We start from the raw sequence: 22437 nt of genomic DNA on the forward strand, positions 1-22437 counted from the left end.
CCAAAAATTCCTAATTCCCCAACAACAGTGTCTGACTCTCATTCACAGTCAACATGAGCAAGAGGAAAGGAGATATTTGCTAAAAAAAGATTACATTGAAACTTTAAACTTGATGAGAATAATAAAAATGAGCAATTAGAGATAATAATGCAGACTGTATTTTATGTGTCTTTAGTTCTGTATGACCACTGTGTGAGTTTTTTTTGAGCGGTCATGATGGTCTACTGTTGCGTGTCTGACTTGCTGGCAGTTTTGCTGTAGAATACTTGGTGACCTCTGACTGCAAAAGTTGTCATGTGGCACGGGGCACCCATGAACTGGTGTAATGAATTTGATTCATCATCATCTACAGACTGATGACATTAGTTAAATAAGCAAGGATATTGTAAGCATTGTAAGATTTTAGTTCACTGAAGCCCGCGCCTGCGCTGTACCAGGTTTTCTTTTGGACCTGGAAAAAAAGTTGACCCCCCCGGTTGTCACTGTATAATTTGCACCCTGGCTGTAACTAAACCTTCTGATTCAACAAAGGTTACATTAAATTTGGACGACTTAATTAATGAGCTACATGGTCATACACAGTAATGCTACACAAGGACATGTAAGATGTCCACTTACTTTGGTGATCCTCACTGGTGACATTTCATCTAGCGCCAACATGAGATCAATATTTGTATTTATCCAATACTTTGGTTTATGACTGAACCTGATATCTATCAACTTAGCTGTACTTTGTGTTTAATGCTGATGAGCAAATGTTAGCTAGCACACTAAACTAAAATGGTGAACAATGCAAACATTACATATATTATGCAACATTAGCATTGTCAGGTCAGCTATGATTCTCCTTCTGCTAATATACACTATTTAGAGAGTACAGATGTAGAAATACAGTGACTGAATGGAAGGCAGGCTGGAATACAGCAATTTAAAAGAGTAAAGTACACCAACTCAGTCATAAATGAGCTGCAAAAAAATTTATTCAGTTGCTATAACACATCTGTGGGTTACTCATGTAGTTTTAAACCATTGAGGGTGAAATAGCAGTGAAGTTGCTACTTGCTTCTAAAGCAAAATCAGCAATCATCATTTTTTTTCTCTGTTTTAGCATTTATTTAAGTTGTTAGGAACATTAGGAATAAATACAAAGATATGTTTTATATCAGCAGTGCACAGCCTCAGTGATGCCAGCAGAATTGGCAGTTGAAGCTGTCAGTCCTGCTCTTGCGTAATTGACAGAGTTTGTCTCCACATTGTGGACATGAGTCTGTTCAATGAGGCCCACGGTGGCTGGCTGGTGGCTTTGATGCCACCCACCTGTACACCCACCCGTACACACACACACACACACACACACACACACTGCTGAGCCTTGTCTCTGACATCGATCACCTGTTCAGTCCACGTGTCTTTGTTTGTCTCCAGATCTGTTGTTCTCCAATTTTTCTTTTTTTGTTTTTCCTTTTCTGACCATCAGTGCTTTAGGATGCCATGATTTATTTTTCACTGTCTCTCTACTTTCACACCTTAATTGTAACAACTTTGGTATCTCTCTGCCTTCATTTATCTGCTTACAAACACTAACTCTCTCTGCTTTTGTCTCGCTCTCACTACTCTTTTTAAACCTTTCATTGAGTGCAATACGCAGTGTTTGCCCTTCACCACCGCAGGTCAGACTGTTGTCTGCTCAGTTAAAGCTGTGGGCAGTGTGTGTTTGGACTAGCCTGGCATCACTAGTTGTTGTGGGGTCACACAGCCAGGCGAGAAGAACTGAGAATCCCTCAGCTATAAACATCCCTGCATGGTCTTTTCTTTCAGCCGAGCAGCTGCAGCTTCAGCCTCGAGAAAAGGGAACATTTCACCATCATATGAGCCGAGATTGCTCCACATCAGTTTTCTCTTATCTGGAGTTCCTTCGTAGTTCTAGTGCTTTTGCCTTTCATGTGCAAGCATGTAGAACATGCACACCCTTAATTTCATTAATCCACGGAGTAATTTACTCTTTACTTGTTTTCCTTCTCTCTAAGGGTGCTCTGATCGATCGGTCACCGATCTTAATCAGCCGATAATGGCTTTAACTAGTTTGATATTTTGTACCGTGTAAATAACACTTGTACTGTGCATGTCGCCAAATTTACTTTGCGACGACTCCCAGCCTTCATAGTCTCTTTGTACTCCCGTGTTACTTTCAGTAACAGTTCCACTTCGTTGTTGGTCAATGCAAAAAAATACCTGGTGTGGTTATTTGTCTGTATTACTTTCTTCATTCACCAAATCTTATGTAACTACGGAGTAGACCATCTGCTTCATATTTACACCGCCACACGCATGCCCAGTGTATGTGACCAGCCACTACATGTGTTTTCAGTCATTTTAAAATGGACGGAGATCAACTCTGATCCCAGCTAAAACACTGCTGTGGACGGAGAAGATCGTATTTGTTATAAAACTGTAGTAGTGTGGATGTAGCCTCACATTACCCCACTCCTCTCTCTACTCCTCTCATGTCAACTGTGACGGCCCTCTGCAGTGTTCATACTGCTGTTGGTGTGCTTTCTGTCTCCAGGGCTGCAGAGGTGATTGGCAGGGTAATCAGTGGCATGGGAGACACCTGGGCCCGGTGTGCCCCATGCATATAAGCCAGAGCAGCAGTCAGTCTTGGGTTGGACTGCCTCATCTCATGGCTTCCTTCCTTTGTTTGGTTTCTTGTCTTTGTTTTTACAGCACAACATCTAGGCAGCACATTTTCACTCATTCACACCCTACACCGCTGACTTTACAGATTCTTCCCACTCATTGGTTTCGCTTATTTTCTTATTAATAAATCACTTTGTTATTTAGTTTAACCGTGTGTCTCCTGTTTTTGTTACAGTCCAAGAGTTGGGCTGTGACACAACCCTCCCGTTTTCCCCGGCATTCTCCCATATTTTTCCGTTCTCACCCGGTATCCTCTCGTTTAAATGTTTACCCGTAAATCTTTTTTCATTTTTAACCTTTATAAAATCAAATAAAAACCTTCTGGCCATATTTAAAGTGTTTGCTACTCTCTCCTCTGGTAAAGCCGGTGGCAGTATATAAAAGATGTAGACTGTGCTTCTTGTAAAAGGGTTTAATAGATGAAAACAACCCACTGAAATAATGTTAGGCCTATAGACTACTAGTGGTAAATTATATGAAATTATAATGAATATAGTAACTATAAGTAATATTAACAATATACTAACAGTATAATGTGGAATTAATATCGTAATTTATTTAAATAAAAGTACAATAATTATTTTCAAATATCATTGATGACAGTTATGACTCCTCTCTGTAGCCCACTCTCCCTCTCTCGGCTACCTCAGCGTTTATCATCGACTCAGGATGCCTGTGCTCCTTTATCTCCTAAATATTTTGGCTACAGCCTTTTTTGTTGCAGTTTTTATAGCTGTAAAGCAAATTTATAAATATGCTGTTTGTTCTGTTTTTGTAGTTTATTCCACAAGAAAGCTATATTTGTTAGCTATAAGATGTTTGCAGTAACCAGGCAAAGGCTGCTATGGTTTAAGTATCTAAGACAGAGGGAGTGGAATTTGTTCCCCATATTTCCTGGCAATAAAATAAATAGTTTTCATTTCATGATACATTATCATCTGTATGTATTAATTGAATAAATATACAGTATACTGTATAATGCTACATGATAAATAAAAGGCTTCAAATAGACCCAGTGATCGGTATCAGCTGATACTGCTTTCAGCAATCTGTGATTGGCCCAAAAAATACTGATCAGAGCACCTCTATTCTCTCCACTGTTTGCTTTCTCTCCACTGACTTTCAATCTATCACTGTGGTTTCTCTAACCCATTATAACCATAGCAACTGTACAGTTGTTCACTTTGTTACCCCAAGCCGCTTCACCCTGACCCACACAGACACACACAAATATTATTGTAGTCTTTTAATTTAACTGTAGTTTCAGTGTTTTTTTGTTTGAATGTTTTTGAAAGATGTCTGGGGACCATTTTGCTGCTATTATCCAATGTGTGTTTGTGTAGTGCATAAATATTTCCACTGACTGTTTGGTAAAACAACAAATAGAAAACATTCCCTGATGGAGCTCGACCAAATCAGCTCTCCAATCTGTTGGTTTGTTTATTTTAAATTCAAGGCTTCGGGAGGTTCAAATTCTGGAATTTTGTTAAAAAGTTTTGTGTTAAAGGGTTAGTGTGTAATATTTAGGAGGATCTATTGACAGAAATGCAATTTAATATACATAACATAAAGACCCTCCACATGGGCGTGTATAGGGGGGAAAAGTTAGGACAATTCCAAGGGCCCCTGACTGACAAAAATAATTATAAACTAATATCAATTTATATTATATTATACATTATATAAACCATCATCATTGAGTATAAATATATGTCAAATATATCAATAAAATTAATGATGTCTTTGTTTTTACTTGTTTTTGGAAGTAAAAGTTAAAAATCCCCATTGACCAAAAAGTAAACCTCCATATTGACCGACCACCCCCCTGTATCTGCATGAAATGGTTTGGTCCTGCCTTAGGGCACACATCAGTGACTGTGTTTAGTTGCAGTTAGTTGATGCGGCAGAAATACAGTGATCACAATGTTGCCTAGTAAATCAAATCTGGTTTTCAAAAAAGGATAGACAAAGGAAAGGATGTCAAAATGTGACCCAGTTTTTCACCAAGAAGGGCGGCCTTTAGTCTGTGAGTGGTGTTAACCTGTTGGCCTAATGTTCACAGTGAAATAAGCTAGCTAGCTACAGACTAGTGTTGGCCTACATTTCATCAACATTTAATCAGTGCAGGGAAACATTAGCAAGATATTCATATTAAATCAATGTCCCTGCCGCTTTTAGCAGACTAACAACAGATGAGTCAGCAGCACCCCAGTCTCCCCATAACTGTAGCCTCCTTGTCCCAGTGAAGAAGGTGAGCAGCACTGTGTTAATGAGTTAGCATCATTCCAGGGAGGCTGTGGGGATTTTTCTGTCTCTCTTGCTCTTTTTACCATAACAAAAAAGACAATGAAATTCAAGACAGAAATTCAAAAAGCAAATTATTTTCTCACATAATGATCATTATACTGGCGACCTGTGTTTTGACCTGTACGTTCATTTAGATTGAGTTATGGCCACTAATGATATCTATAGAAACAGACTTTATTATCCCATCATGAAGGGCAATTTATTTGAGAAGCAAATATTGAACTGCATCCTGTATGCAGACTTGCATGTACAAATCACCAGCAGTAAATATTGTGCTAGTACTAATATTGAACTACAAGAAGCCAGACACTTGTAAGCCTTTAATTAGAGTTATGTAAAGCTTTTGATGGGACAGTTAAGTCATAGAGAAGTGGTGACAACAGCTGCACAGAGGGGGTCCAATTTGATTTTTTTTGTCATGGGGCCCAGAATTCCTGGCGGCCCCCCTGACCCTCCATAATGAACCGTTATGTTTTTATTACCTTAGAATGTACCATTTCTATCTACATACACCTCGGGTCCGCTTCCATGGATCTTGCCATGTTGTGCCTCCATGTTTCTACAGTAGCCCAAATGACGCTACTGAGCGAGTTTCGTCACTGCGTTGAATATGTACTAGAAAGATGAAGAACAACAACAACAAGTAAGGTTAGTACTAGAACTAGGTGTATTAGTAGTAGTAGTCGACTGGTTTATTAGAATTAAGAAAAGAATAGAAATTTGGAAATTTCTGCTGGTCAGATAAAAAATTAGAGATTTTGATTTTTCACCACTTTTTAAAGTTTCATTGAGAAAATAATGAATATAATCGTTAGTTGCAGCCCTAAAATTTAAATCAATTTCTGTTGAATTGAATCATATGTATTTCTAGCTTTGGATCGAGTCTTGGGATCTTAACTAATTTGCCCAAAGCTGAGAAAAAAATATTGAAAAGTCAGACTACACAGTCCTTTTGCCTTTTGAGATTGTCACTGTGGCACATTAGGTGACTATTAAGTCATAAATTCTTGTCATGACATGACTGAGAGGCATGGAAGACTGCATGTTGGAGCCCGCCCAGTCACAGCTTGCTCATCACTTCCCAGGAAACTAAACAAACGTTCACTTTTGTCTCCAGGTGAAGATGCCAACAATGGTCGTTCAGACTCCAATGACCATAACAACTGCCGTTATAACAGTCAGGAGCACTAACAAACCAGCAGTATCGATCATCTTGACAACGACCCCACAGAGGTTAAAGAGAGTTTCCAAGTCTCTTGGATGAGGGACGATACGTCTTCGAGTATCTTCAACAAAGTCCAGTTGCCTTTGATTTTAGCCTTCCTTGCACAGCTTGAAAGCTTGAAAGACAGCTTGCTGTTTTTCGCGACTTGCATGACATTCATATGGTAATAGCTAATCAGGAAGGAGATTTTGTTTTGCCATGTTGGTTTTCTACTAAGAGTTCTCTGTGCACCTATTAGTCGATGTCACAGACCACTTTGGATAAGTTGTCAAGCTCGCCAAAGCATTGCAAAAACATTGTGATATGCTAATCTTTTTGTCGTCAGTCGTCTTAGATGTTGTGTCAGTTGTCTTCCAATCTGATCCACTACACAGGAAAAAACAAGCATTGATGGATCTCACTATTATCGGGTTGATGTTGTGTAGTCTGATCCTGGCATAAGCTCCTGTCAGGTTCGCTGTATCTAAATCAGGTATTCTGTGGAATTTTGCTTACCAGTAGTGCTATCGCGTTTTTATGAGTTGGTCCTGGAGAGATGCAGTGTGTTACGTAGGGACACTTAAGTAGGCAGGATGCTTGACAGTGAGGTCCTCTGGTGTCTCATTGTGCTCATATCAAATCAAACAAGGATGAAGATCACAGGCTGAAAAGTGCTTTTGCTTATAAAGCACCGTGAGGGTAAATTACAACTACAATCAACCCAATTTGTATGAAGCAGATGTGAAAGTAGCTCTGAAGGGTTCCCTGTTAATCAGTTAACCCCAGACATGACTGACACCAGCCGCTTCACTTTTTGCGGTAATAATTTCCAATTAGATATTGTTACCTCTGGTGGCAATGTGCCTGTCAATGCCTGACTATAATTAGCAAAGACCTGTGTTTGACACTGTCAATCTGCTCTCATCGTCAACTTCTTCCTCTTCTTCTGGTTGATGTGGCCCTTGTAACGCTCCAAGGAATTCGGCGGCAGCATCATCTCACCTCACTGGAACCAACTTCCCTCCTGGTTTTGCCTCAGCAGCTCTGTCTGTTAGTGTCGACAGTTTGTCCACCAGCATCTTTCCCCGGCGCAGTATGATGTCTAGTATTTAAATGGTTGAGAAGATGTTTGATGATACAGGCTGAAATGAGGCTGACATTTTTACATGTGCTAAACTCCACTTTTATTTGCCATTTCTTCAGTTTCGTTACTAACCTGTTTTGGACTTTACATGTTTGACTGTCTATTTATGATTTGTGAGTCAGGTATTCATGCTTGTCGTAACAGGGGTAGCTTCAACAACAGTAAAGACTGGAGGAGATAAAGACATTGCCAGAAACAAACCTATAGGAAACGCTCTGTGGTGTTTTGTGAGTGCATTTATTTTTTGCATGTGCATCTAAATGTGAACTGGCGTGACAAAAGCAAGGATGAGTTTCCCTCAGTCTTTTCTCAGCTTCAGGCATTTCACTCATGAATGGATTACTGAACGATGTTACCAGGCCCAGGAGTCCAAAAGGCTCCTAAGACGCAGCTTGTGTGAAGAGATAATATTTGTTTCAACGTCAATGGGCTCAGTTATTCTTAATCAAAAACATTTGATGATGGCATCATGACAGCTTCAAAAGAAAGTGTTTCTGTAGGACATTTAGGTGTACCATGTAACCCGTTATCTCTGCTGGAAGAAATCAACAACGTCTACAACTTGATTTTGGCTGCGTGGGCCATGATGAAGGTGTTAGCACATTTAAATATTATGCATATTATTATGTTTGATCATAATCAAAACAAAGACAGGAACAGGCTCAACTCATTGCCTTCATATTGAGTCTCTTGAAACCCTTTAGGGTGCTGCCAGCCAGGGGGAAAAGCCCATTGAGTTCAGTTAAGAGTTACAGTGTAAGAGAGCACTTGTTTTCAAGTGGACTATTGCTAATTTGTTAGCAAGACGCTATTATTTAGGTTCTTAAACTAAATTGTGTTATGAGGTTTGCTTGGTATGGTGTTGTCTGCTTATTTATGTGTTTGATACTGAGATCAACTCATAACAAACAGAATTTCTCACAAATGTTATACCTACTTTATTATGTTTTGGACCATGCAAACATAATTTCAGTCCAATACAATAGTCCTGTACAATACAGTACAATAGAATACAATTATTCCTACATATTCACACTGTCAGAGAGGTTTTGGTCCAACTGTATCGGTATTTTGTAGTTTGTACTGCTGCATTGTTTTTGTATGTTTGTCTCTCTATGCTTTGAGAGTGAGGAGACATCATTTTGGGTCAGAAGGGGTGAGACAAAGAGCCAAAGGAGAGCTTTCTGTGTGTCAGAGCAACTTTTCAGTTTTGGTTGCGTGCATCTGCACGGCTCTGACATGGCCTAAAGGGTGGAATAAATGCATGCATGCATGCAGACATGCACACACACGCAGGCATGCAGAAGAACAGAACACTGAACAGATTAAGTCTTCACACCCAGCTTCTTCATGCAATGGGCTGCACTGAGTGAAAGACTCAGGGTGACTGTGAGTGGAAACCCTGCCATTTTAATTTACCCATGGCTGGGGGAGGCACAGCCAAAGAGGCAATGACACACAGTGAAATAATGAAAACTTAAAAAGGGAAATAGAGAGCAGGGAGTATAGTACAGTAGAGGATAGGATCTCCTCTGTTACTGCGGAGTCCCTGGTGTCTGTTGTTCACGGAGAAAGTCTCTTTTAAGATAAATTCAATGTTACCACAATTGAAAACTCGGAAGAGAATGAGTGTTCATGCAGTACAGAGGCGAAAATGGGAGACCCAGGAGAGAAGACACGGGACACGAAGGCCATGACCGCGATGCAGTTGTTTTTGATCAGATGTTTTTTTTTGTTTTCTCAAGAAAAGACTCTAGGAAAGGCTGGAGGAAAGGGGCAAAAAAATAGACGAGCTCATTAAAATGATAACATGCTAATTAGACTTTTTCCGGGACCCTAACGCCATTTACTCATTCCCCTGCCAATCACATCCTAACCACCCGACAACTCCCTCCTCTTTCAAATGCAGACTTTCCCACCACTGTTGCCATCTCTTTCTTACTCACCTTCTTCTGTCGCCACGTTGTTTGCTCGATTTAGCGTGTTTGTGAAAAAAAGGGCACTTTTCCGACGATGTGGGCCCACTTACTTAGTCAGTGGCCTATATAATTACACATTCGGCCTTTCTGACACTTTTCAGCATGATGGAGGCGACACTGGAGGGGTTTTATCCACCCTCATTTGCAGGGCTTTAATTACAGCTATGTTTGTTTTCTGGTGATTGTAGAAATTAGCTAACCTCCACTATCACAATACTGACTTAAGAATATATCAATCGATTTCCAACAAATGAAACTTAGCCATAGTGATTAACAGATCAAATAGGATAACCATATATGGATACTGCAAGTGTTGCAGAACATGTTTTATTTTCTACAATGTTATCCAGTTTCTGTTGTCATGCCTGTTCACTTAAAGTAAGTGTGATTTGTTGGAAACCTATCTGAGCATCAATCCCCTATTGCTCATTAGCTCGATTTTTACTCAGCCTTAGTGCCAGATGTTCTGGCCAAGATAAATAGTTGCTCAGTTGCTGTGCTCATGGAACCACATGATCACTGTACATTTGAAACAGGGAGCATGCTGGGAAGGCTTCCAGGATGACAAGATGGAGAGAACTGACACCCTGCACAAACACACTCGCACCTTACACATTCCCACGCACTGAAAACGGCCTGACATTTCCTTTCCATCTGGATCTTTCTTACTTTCTTTGCGTCACTCCCCGCCAGCGATGATACAACAGATCCAAGGCAGATTATTCATAGTGTGATTTACGAAGCGTAGAGCTAAAAGTTAATTACATTGTACGTAGAAATTAAAGTGAAGTGCTGTTTAGTGTGTTAATGAGGCAAAAAATTGGATCTGTTTGGATGCTCTTTGCAATCATTTATTCCATTAATCTGAGGGAGACATTAAGCGCTAGAGTGATGAACAGATGTTGTAAGGCAGGTCTGTTTATAATCTCTCTAACAGAAATGTTGCAACAGCTCTTAAATTAATATCAAGTAATCTTTTTCTTATAATGTTTTGGTTTAGCCAAAAGAGGTTGCTCTAACCTCAAACTATGTCTTCTGAATGTTTATCCGAGGGATCTGTGTCCCCAAGAAGTAAAGGAATTTTATTTAACTATGGCTTGTTAGAAGTGTGACGAGTATTCAGGCAAAAGCATACGCACACTGTCGAGTTCATCAAGTGGGAGGAAAAGATAATAAGATGCCTTGGAAAACATTATCTATTTTAGAAAATACAAACTTGATAGATAGCCTACTTGGATTGGAAATTTTGGCATACTCTCCTGGAAAATACTGACCCACACAGATTCATTTATGCAGGGTACTGCAAGACTAACAGTGTTCAGCCTCAACTGTTCTTGCTGAAAATGATGAAAAAAGATGTGTTTTTAAATCAATCCTGCCATCAGTTTACTGATATCTAATATTTTTTGGTTTTCCCATCTCTCTCTTTGTTGCCCAGGACCCCAGAAGCAAACACAAGTTCAAGATCCACTCGTACGGCAGTCCAACCTTCTGTGACCACTGTGGTTCGCTGCTGTACGGGCTCATCCACCAAGGGATGAAATGTGACAGTAAGTACACACCCTACCTGTGTGTGCAGGGGGGTGCACCTGTGTCGAATATGCTGTGCTGGCTTCAGTCCGACAGTACAGCCGGCCCTAATGAGAACAGATGGGAATAGACTGGTACTGTACTACATTCAGCCACATCTGCAGCCCAGACAGAATTCACTGTCCCGCCCTGCTGAGTCCTCTTTGCGCTCCCATTCTTTCCACCCACACTCCTCTATCAACTCCTTCCGTCTTTCTTTGCAGATATGACCCCGTCCTGCACTGTTGTTTCTCCTTTTCCTCCCACTTCGGCTCTTTCTTCTCTCTATGCTTTCCCAATTTTTCTCTCTGTACTCCCAGACATCCTTTGTCCTCTTTTCCCTGTACATGTCCATCCTCCTTTGTACACATCACTGTACCTCCTCTGTCCCCCCCTTGTCGTCTCCATCCATCACCCTCCCTCCCTCTCTCCTCCTCTTAGTCTGTCCATCCATCTGTGGGTCTCTGGTGGCGGCCTCGTCGCAGATGGTAATGAGAGCGCACCAGAACAAATTGATGCGGGGAGGCCATCGCCATTATGAGCTGCTTCCTCGACTCTCGTCTCTCCTTGTCTCCTCCCAGCATGTCAGCCTGACAAAGCCACGCAGAGTGGAGGGAGGAAGAGGGGGAGAGAGAGGGGGAAAGAGAGGGAGAGATGGATGGTTGGATGGAGGAGGACAGAAAGAGGGAGGAGGAGAAGAACACAAAATACAGAGAGGCAGGAAAGGAGGAGGAGGTTTGAGAGAAAGTTAGAGGGCAGTAAGGGACAGAGGAGGAAACGAGGGAGAACAAATGTTCTCTTTCCCCTCTGGTCTCTCATCTGTTTGGCTTTGGCAAAATGTGTGTGTGTGTGTGTGTGTGTGTGTGTGTGTGTGTTTGTTCTTGTATTTCCTACATAGTGAGGATCAAGATTTTAACCAACAGAGTGAGGACATTTTGGCCAGTCCTCACAACTTCAGAAGGGCTATTTGAACGTTAAGGATTGGTTTTAAGGGTTAGTGTAGAGTTAGGGGTAGGGGTAGGGATGGCATTTAAGTTGTGATGGTTAAGGTTAGGGTAAGGGTCCAGGGAACGCTTTATGTCAATGAGGGTCCTCACAACTATAGAAGTACAAGGATGGAACGCTTTATGTCAATGAGGGTCCTCACAACTATAGAAGTACAAGGATGGAACGCTTTATGTCAGTGAGGGTCCTCACAACTATAGAAGTACAAGGATGTGTGTGTGTGTGACATAGAGAAGAGTCACAAGAAAAATAATTCAAAATATAGTAGCAAGCGGCGATTCGCGGGATCATACCTTTTTTCCCAATATCGCCATCAAAATTATTTCCCACATACAGTTCAACATTGTTATTAAACACATAAACAACAATTTTCTGATCTATAGCCTGATTTGTATCATTCCACGTCCAGTTACGATGCATTTATAGCGCCTCCTAGTGGTGGATTTGAATGAGACTTTCAGGGTATGTGTGAGGTGGTTATGTAGACATATCCTGGAAGTTCTGTGTTGATTAGACAAACAAGATGCATTTTGTAGCCTGTTTTGCGTTTCATCCCCTGCACTTTGTTTGCATTTATACCGACCCCTGGGTGTTCGATTTGAATGAAACTTTCACGGCATGTTTCAGTTACTTATGAGGACACATCCTGAGAGATTTGTGATGATTGGAGAATGAATATGGGATTTACAGTGTAATTTGTGTAATGCTAAGCACCTGTCTTGTGCTTGTATCGCCCCCTAGTGATGTATGTACATCAAACTGTCCAGGTATATCCGAGGCACCTATCTGAACATATCCTGTGAGTTTTGTGATGATCGGCCCTACGGTTGCTGATTTGTGGTCATTTATGTCCAGAGCCACGCCCCTTACAAAGTTCATTGGTCCATATCTTGAAAAGTAATTGAGATATCGACATGCTTTATACAACTTTTAATAGGCTTGACCCAATGATGATTCACTGAAAATTTGGTAGCAATCGGAGCTACGGTCTAGGAGGAGATGTCAAAAATGTGATTTTCAAAAAATTCTAAATTGCGGAAAAAACTCTAGGCAGACCTTAATAGTCCTTGAGGCTTTTTTGTAGAGCACATTGAGCTGCACCTGTGTGAAAAATTTTAAGTCAATCGGACTTACGACGTAAGGGGTGTGGCCTTTCAAAATTTGCATTTTTAAGCCTTAATTATAGCGCCACCATGTGGCCGATTGAGTTCATATTTCTATGGAAGCTGATGCACACCATTTCCAGTTATTCCCCCAAGTTTCATGTTTCTAGCTCATTCCAGCTCACGGGAATTTCAGCCGGCGTGGCAGACAACAAATAATAATAATAACTAAAACACCCAAAAACAATAAGGTTCTACCGCTACGCGGTATGAAACCTTATAAATTTCAGGCTATTTAAAGGCTATTAAGGGGCCTTTTTCTCAATCCAGTAATGGTATGGGGTTTGTCAAAATTAAGCCCACATTTCCCATCAACCCTCTTGCTCTTAACTGGGGAGAACCTATGAAGTACTTTTCCCTTGCCGTTTCACTGCTCCCACTAATGCACATGCCATGTTACTTTATTTAAACTGCTCCCTTTTGTACCATAATTCAGCTTGTTTCCTACAATATCCAAACCAGTGGGACACAGCGAAGGTTGCTCGTTCACTGGATGGTGATCTCATCTGCTCAATGTGGTGATTACTTATTGATGTTTAAGTCCTACACAGCACCTTTGAGAAAAGACATTTCCACACTGAATCATCTCCAAAACACATTTTTTGCCACATTGGGTCTGCAGCCATGCATGAGTCAGTTTACGAGTCCAAAAGGAAAACATCAGCGAGCCCGGGAATTACAGACTTGGTACTGGTACTATTACAGTCTTGGTAGGCATTGAGCTTACTTCAGTATGAAAAGCTTCCAGAAGACTTAGAACTAGGGCAGGTCTTTATCAAACTGATTGTTTGGACTTTTTGGAGTGAGATTTTTTTACTCTTACTTACAAACGTAAGGATAAAAGTAATTTATTTCATCTTAAGAATGCTCAAGAGGTCTCTTAGAATGGTAAGTTGGCTGCAGTACAGAAACAGAGTAATTACCAGTAATTCAGCAGAGCTCCCTACATTGAGATCTCTGTAGATCTGTAATAAAGGTTCATTTTTTTCCCCCCGGCCCCCTCACCACTCTATACCACAACAACTCTTTTTTCACATTTTCCACGCTAATGTGTATCACAAATTGAATGAAGCATTGTAAATTCAGTGTAATGTGAAATCAGCCACACTTATCCTAACCCTTTACATGCATGATTCACCATCAAATGTACAGTACATGCAGTAAGTAGATTAAAAATAAAGATATGCTCAACACTCTGTGTGTCCCCCTCTGTTTTCTGTCTCTTTCTAGCCTGCGACATGAACGTGCACAAGCAGTGTGTGGTCAACGTGCCAAGCCTGTGTGGGATGGACCACACGGAGCGCCGGGGTCGCCTCTTCCTCAAGATCGAAGTCAGCTTGGACAGGCTACATGTCACAGGTCGGTCTTATGCTTTTTCTTCATCAGCGTACAGTTTTGTGATGTGCAGCACTTGTGATGTGAGCTAGAGGCTCCCTGATGTGACTGAGTGGTTAGTTTTCAGACTACTGAAAGAAATATCTGGGTTTATTTATAGTTATCACTTGAGTGGCTTAGACTTGTGTTGATGTACTATTCAGAAAAATGTGTTTATTCTTAAGGGGATCTTTTTTCTGTTTTAATTCTGCCAATGGTATTTGTTTGGATATTATGATCAACTGCGATTCTTTTATTTTAACTGACTCGACTGGGAGGATTTCACTGCACACAGATAACACGTTCACCTCTTCCGTTTCATGTAATTTATCACCAGCCATGTGATACCGAAGTTTTAGGCAATAAATTGAATGTTTACAGTATGTTTATGATAAGTATGATATGTCCATCTTTTCATCCTTTGGTGCAAATTGTATTTGTATCGCCCTAGCCCTAATATAAGAAATCACAAATTTGTCTGAATCTGTTCAGCATATGACATCTTTAGTTTTTAGACGCTCGATTTGGATTAGGAAAAACTCCTGGATTAGGAAAAAAATGGTAGCAACCTCAGGAAGAGCAACAGAGGAGGAATCCCTCTCCCAGGAAAGACAGGCATGCAATAGATGTCGTGTGTACAGAATAGATCAACATAATAAAATTACAGTACGGACTATCAGGGTGACAAAATTGTAGCAGCCCTGCCCAGGTCAATCAAGCCCCCAGGAACAGTGTGAGGCGATTTTGGCCATTATATAAGGACTGTAGTGTGCATGCAAGATTCTGCCAAAAGCAGTAAGCAAACTTCAGTAGAGTGAATTGGGTGTCATTCCTAATACATAAGTGAGGTTAACAGTGAAGTTGTGGCGACAAGGACTCCTGAACACACAAAACGAGATCAATTTAAAAACTAAGATAGATAGATAGCTAAGTTTGAAATGAACAACTTCTGCAATGGTCGGACACTGTGCTTCCTCTGCAGAAGGTTTTTCCTGAAACAACAGGAAATCAAACCTCTGTAGAATCAATAACCAAACTCAAAATGAAATGAAACTGTAACTTTGCAAGTAAAGAAAATGCTTACAGAGAACTCTAAAATCAATGCGGTATGCACCTGTGTCAGCATAAAAATGAAGTCATGTCTGCCTTCATAACAAGTGTGTGTATTTTCAACACCTGCAAATTATCCTGTCAGTCAAGAGCAGCACCTGGAGTGGACAACTCTCCGGTGTTAAAACCCCATTGGCAGGGAGAGAAATGACTGCTGGGTCGCTTCGACAGCCTCTCTCTCTCTCTCTCTCTCTCTCTCTCTCTCTCTCTCTCTCTCTCTCTCTCTCTCTCACACACACACAAACATGGGGAGACAGTGGTAGCGAGGGAATATGAGTGCTGAGGCCAATAAAGTGTTTCTAACTAAGAGGGGATCAGACAGGAATAACCTCCAGCTACAGCATAAACAGAGTGGTGCGTGTGATTGACTTGGAAATATATTGCTTTCATAAAAATATGGATCTGTTTGTTTGTTTATGTTCTTCCAGATGGAAAGAAGTAGAAAAGGAGAGGAAGCTGTTTTCACAGTAGTCTTATATAATTTGTTCACTCTGCTTGTATTGCTTTTCAGTTTATTATGTTGGAGTCTTTGTTATTTGCCCTGTTGTACACAACATCTAGCTCGTTTGTCTGTTTTACTACTGAACACGGTCTGATCTACTTCGAAACACTGTCAGTTGCATGTCCTGTTTTATAACCTTGTTGGTGAATTTACAGTGATGACAGCGGTGGTCTCGTTGACATGGTTACCTCAGTCATTTCGGATTGTTGTCCTTGATTTTATGCGTACACACACAAAAACACCCACCAGTGTTTATGGAAGTGTTGCTGCCGCTTCACAGTGTGTCAACTTCCAGAAAACGTACGACAGGATGTTCTGCAGCACCTGCTACTAGACTTCTGTGTCTGTTTTCCCTTCATCGTATGGCAGCTCTATTTGTCAGAGCTGCAGCAAGTGACTGTGTTCATTGATTCAGATGTTGATTATTTATGCGATCAATCAATGTGTCATGTAGCCAAAAATGTCAAAATTGTAATAAAATACATAGTCACAATTTCCCAATCTTCAAAATGCTTGTTTTGTGTGACAAACAGTCCAGAGAGAGAGAGAAAAGCAGCAAATCCTCATATCTGAGAAGCTGGAACCAGCAATGTATTGGCGATTTAGCTTGATAAACAAGTTGAAAGATGAACTGATTTTAAAATTGATAATTCACTAATGATTTCAGCACTAATCTTTATTTAATGCTCACTTACTCATTTTCTCATCAAGTTTAAAGCTGCATTCATTGATTGACCAAGCTGTTGACACACCTCGTACAGTTTTTATGGGCGAATTTGTTAGCTAACAGTTGCTTTTTTACACACCCAGAAGCGGAGTGGAGCAACATTAGCATTCACTTTCGTTCTTTATAGCTCTGTTTTTGGTCTTAACCAACTCCGGAGAGAAATATCTGGCTCTTTAACTGCTAAATGCCACACTGTGTTCACTAGCTAGTTGCAAACTTTGTCTACTGTTTACCGGGCAGGTATCGTACAAAGCTTTCTATCTGTCTTCTTTAAAAAAGAAAAATCAGCACTAATCAGGATCCAGATTAAATTAAATTGATGTAAAGGCAGAGAGACAAAGCTTGGGCTGCAATTGACAGTATGCATGATGGAGAAAGAGACAAGAAGATAAAGATCAATACTGAGAATAATGCAGGAGGGAGAGAAGGCAGAGGAAGTGTGTGTAGCAGTGTGTTTTCCCCCTCTCGAACGGCAGCAGTCTGAACAGTGGAGCCTCAGCTTGTTCTTCGGCTCTTCCCTGGCTCCCACAGACAAGTGGCGGGCCTTTGTGGTTCACCGCACCGATGTGAACTTGATTAAATCGTTCCAGCGAAGAAAACATACACATCTCCCAGGCTCTTTCTCTCAGTAACCCACCTCCACCCCCCTCCATCCCCTCTTCCAATATTGACATTTCCTGTTATCTTCATCTTCTCCTGCGTGTTCCTTTGAGACTTCAGCACTGCTTCGTCACCCCTTTTTACCTCTGTACCTGCTGAGCTCCTGTCCATTTAGTCATCTTCTTTCTCTTCCTTCCTTTTCTTCTTCAGTAAGACATCAACAGCTGTCCTTTTTTGCTATCGTCCTCTCTTTTTCAACTAGCTCAGTTAAGTTACTTGTTCTTTCCCTTCTGGCTCTAACGTATTCATTCCCTTCTTCTTCTACCACATGATCCTCTGACTCTTATGCTCCTCTCCTACCTCGGCTGGAATGTTCGTTGCTTTTTTTGTTTGTTTTCCTCTTATTTACTCCATCTTTCCTTCCCTCCCACTGATTACCTCCTTCACGCTTCTCTTAGTCCTCTCCCTGATCTGAGTGTCTTTGAGCAAAAGTGACATAAATAGCCTGTGGGCATGAGAGGGAGTTTATTCTGGAGATTTAAGGAAAGGTAAACATGCAAACGTCCCGCCATGACCTGGCTGGATAGATACAAAGGCACACACACGCACTCATAGGGCATCTGAGGATTGGGACAAAATGAACACACAGCGGTTTACTCAGGATGAGATTACCCACTGCTGACATGCTTGCCTCAGGTTTAAAGCTTGGTTGAACAAGAATACATTTTTTATATGTAACACATTATTAGTATGTGTTACCTGTGTATTATTCATTATTACAGCTATGTTATGTCAATCATTCATTAGCTGTTTATACACCAGTTATGAATGTGGGGGTGAAGACGTTTAAGAAATAAAGTAACTGTAATATTTTTGTATTGTAGTGCGGAACTAGTAGTGTTATGACAAAGACAATTTAACATCAGACTGTTATTTATTTCTAACATGCTTAGCTTACCTATTTGGACAAGCAAGTTGGAGGTTCAAATTGTAGCATTTTTAAACAGTATGTTTCACTTTTAACATCACAACATCAAGAGAAAACGGCTTTAGGATGAGGACTAACCAGTGTGTTTGGTAAACGTAATGCTGGTAACAATGGCTGGGGTTATTGGCGAGTAAGCTTACCCAAATCAAATAGAGCAGGACAGAGCTGCTAACGCTTGCCAACACTCTTATATACGGTGGGGAAAATACTACATATTGTATGTGCTAGTTGTGAACCGGGCTTTTGTTATGGCATTAAAAAGTCTCAAGTGTTCACAAACAAATGTCCGGATACATAACTGAACTAAACACGATGCACAAATAAATGCACAGTGGTTTGAATCTGTAAATCTGGATCCGTAGCTGTGCCTCTACTTTACAGCTCATCATTTGTACATCATGAACATTTAGCTTCTTCTTTTTTTCACTGGAAATATATTTGTTAATCTCCACCTGTTTGTGTGGATTCCTTTGGCGAATTCCACCGATGTTTCGCACAAAATCCACAAATGCGTGGCTTTTAAAATGTCACGTGACTCATGTCTGTAAAAACCAATTCACAAATAAATGCAGAGTGAGTTGTAACGAAGGTTACGATATCGTAACCCTAGTTCTATAAGCACAGGCGGAGTCCTCTACTGGACTCCATGGGTACTACCTCCTCCAATCACACGCACGCACTTGCCCACTGAAATTTTATCGTGCATGTAGCCAACCAATAGGACGTTGCTACCGATACGTGCATGACGTATAAAAAGCAGTGTCCCTACTGTCTCAGCATCCGACCGCCTCTTCAGCAGACGGCGTCAGAGTGGCAGGGCTCATCGGCAGAGGGCTCCGCCTGTGCTTATAAAACTAGGGTTACGATATCGTAACCTTCGTTCTATCTCACACAGGCTCCGCCCTCTACTGGACTCTATGGGTACAGTGGGTGGAGACCGATGACTGACTGCCCTAGCCGTCCACCACACCAACCCGGTCGGCCACAGGACACCTCTGAGAAGGTCGCTAGACCGTTAGGGGCTTGGCATGACCATTAACACCTGGACTGGCCTGACTTCTCACTGAAACGTCAGGCACTGCCAGTGTATGTTCCCCCTCTACACCCAGTAGTCACCAGATCCTCACTTTTCAGATCCTAGGTCACACTGCGAGCTGGATCCCGAGAAGGAGCCCAACATATCCAAGAGATAGAAACGGGCACACTAAGGGCCAATATGCCATTGTGCAGATCTCTTCAACAGACACCCCACTTAAAAAGGGTCGTAGACACTTCCACACTTCTGAGTGGAATGTGCACGCATCGCTAATGGTGGGTCTGTTCCCGCCCGTGTACAGGCTTGGGAGATTCACTCACAAAGCCAGCTGGCCAGGCTCTTTTTGGACAGGGTTTTACTGACTGCACTATCACTGAAACAGACAAACAGCTGACCAGTGCATCGAATGGGGGCTGTGTGCTCTACATAGGACGTTAGCCTACATGGACACAACAGATGCACTCTCACCTCCCTGCACCCTAAGTGGGGTAGGGGGCTAGAAAGATTTATTGTCCTGGACCTGAACATGCTCCTTATGTTGTTAAGAACAAAGGAGATGTGTTGTCGCAATCTGGCTGCACTGTGGACCCCAAGAACCAGCATGCAGCTGGGGTGAACCGACAGGCACACAGCTCACTCACCTTCTTAGCAGAGGTGAGAGCAAGGTGCAGGGCTGTTCAAGAGAGAGCATTTTCAATGAGGACTGCTCCAGGGGCTCATAAGGTGCAGATATTAGAGCCACCAACACAAGCACAAGTCCTACTGAGACGCCGAGAGACACGCATTGTGCATATGAAGCCTCACCCTTGTGACAGAGCCCCTAGACCATAGGTACAGGCCCGGGCTCTGTCACTGTAGGCTGCGTCACTTCTACCAGAATGACGAACGACCGTTCCCCCCTCACCTAACTGGAGGGATGAGATGTGGTGGGGGGGAATGCAAACAGCAGCCCTTCTGGCAATGGCGCGCCTGTAACGCGTCCATCCCCAAGGGTGGGCTGTCCTGTGGCTGAATTGAGTAACACAGCGGGAAGCGGGTGTTGGCAAACAGATCCACTCTCCCGAAGCGAGCTCAGATCTGCTGAACCACATTGTTGTGCAGTCTCCAACTGCTCCCGGGCCCTCCCACTGTCTCTCTCAAGCTTAGCAAGGAGAGCAGTGTGGGCTGTAGGACGGATCATTAGCTTAGCATCGGTGAACTTGCAGTTTTGTGGAGACTGAAGCGCGTTACGCACCGAGCCGAAGATGGGGGGGGTTCGGTGGGGAGGAGAATGCTCTTTAGGAATGTACTGTATTAAATCAGTTGAACATTCACAGTATTTTCAGTGTGTACACAAGCAGCACATGAAACACAAATAAATGCATGCTGGACACATAACGGAGGGAGGAGGTCTGGTGGTGTGCATCAGCCTCTGTCCCTCTGTCACCCTTCTTTTTTCTTTTTTTTAAAAAAAGAATTCAGTGAGCAGTTCGCTGTTTGCTGAAGAAAAAAGGACAATGAGGCAGTAGGGGCACTGCTATTTATACGTCACGCACGTATCGGTAGCGACGTCCTATTGGTCGGCTACGTGCACGATAAAATTTCAGTGGGCAAGAGCGTGCGTGTGATTGGAGGAGGTAGTACCCATAGTTTCCAGTAGAGGGCGGAGCCTGTGTGAGATAGAACTGTAACCCAACACTTTTGCGCTTGCATTTTTTGTTTTTGAAATGCAAATATACTACCATCCAAACTATTTAGATGTCGAGTATGTATCATACTGCATCTCAGTGAATACTATTTTGGTATGTGGAAAAAACAGAAGCTGTCTAGTTACACTTGCTAAGCTGTGACTGGACATGCACTGTTCATGGGACAGATTAGGGAACGGTCAATTGTTGACAAATGCATTAATAGTTATAAGTTAAAGTGTTACATCTCAGCTGAAGAAATGGATTTTGTTTTGATCTGTATATTGTCACTGTATATTGTTCTGCATTTGGCTGTTGACTTAGCAGATCACATTATTCTTCAAGCCTTGCAATAATTCACTTAAACCCTTTCTCACTGAAATAAAGCACACAGTACTGCAAGTGCTCAATGAATTTTGTTATATGGGAGTGTGGGTGGAATAAAAAAAAACCTCAAAGCACCACTCATGTTTCACTGAAGAGTATCATTTCTTTCTAAAGCCGGTCTTTGTTAAATTTCCTAATTGCGCTTCCTTAAAAAGTCGACACACATAAATAGAAGCCTTAAGGTCATTTTAGCGTTCCTTCTCCCTCCACTGTGTGTGTGACGTCTGCATTCAGTTCCCTGTCAGTGCACTGCAGGGACCCATCCAGCTCTCATTTGGCCGTGCCGCTTTCCCCCAGATTATCAGGCATTCATTGGTTGCACATGGCATTGTTATGCAACAACACATTTGAATTTCAAAGCCTTTTCGGAGGATTACACTGTCGGCCCTGCACACAGCCGCCCTGAGTTCCAAATGATATGTTTCATTTTTAGCCATGGCATATTTTTATTAAGCATTTATTCAGTTCAGATACAGGAGATAATGATAGCATGGATGCGTGTTTCATCTTCTTTGTCTGTTTCACAGTGTTTACGCCTCCAAAGAACATCACCAAAATATCATAGGGAATGGTTAATTTAGATGACCATATGAAGTTTCATCTTGTTTGAACTTGAACTTTGTTCGTTATCTCTAAACTACAAAGGATCCAGGCTCTACAAGTGCCATTGTTTATGTAGGTACATTTGGGAAAAGCAGAACTTCCCAGTGCAGGATGGTTGCACGACAGTAGCTGAGTGGATGCATGGTGGTAAGGTAGTGTTGCTTCTCCTGGGATGCGTATTTGCGTAATGTAAACAAAACACCACGCTTCAGTGAGTGTGGATTAGTCTGCTTTTTCAGTCTATATCATGTTTGTTTTACCCCAAACAAGTAAAAGATAAAGACAAAACACACAAACACAGTACACAGGAGAGCATACAAACACACACATAAGGAGCGAGGGGAGGCGGGGGGGCAAGCAGCTCTTGTTGTATCT

At 41.7% G+C, this 22437-nt stretch overlaps 1 protein-coding gene across 4 annotated transcripts in view; it reads left to right on the forward strand.

The window, feature by feature from the left end:
- The window catches only part of prkcab (protein kinase C, alpha, b), a 110469-nt gene that overhangs the window by 61389 nt on the left and 26643 nt on the right, over positions 1-22437 (forward strand). For all 4 annotated transcript variants that reach the window (XM_046041882.1, XM_046041887.1, XM_046041898.1 and 1 more), the window contains 2 exons: positions 10770-10881; positions 14299-14427. In XM_046041882.1, the coding sequence (XP_045897838.1) occupies positions 10770-10881; positions 14299-14427 (241 nt within the window). The remainder of the gene's footprint in view (positions 1-10769; positions 10882-14298; positions 14428-22437) is intronic.

The sequence above is a fragment of the Micropterus dolomieu genome, linkage group LG02 (genome assembly GCF_021292245.1).
Source record: "Micropterus dolomieu isolate WLL.071019.BEF.003 ecotype Adirondacks linkage group LG02, ASM2129224v1, whole genome shotgun sequence".
Taxonomy (NCBI): domain Eukaryota; kingdom Metazoa; phylum Chordata; class Actinopteri; order Centrarchiformes; family Centrarchidae; genus Micropterus; species Micropterus dolomieu.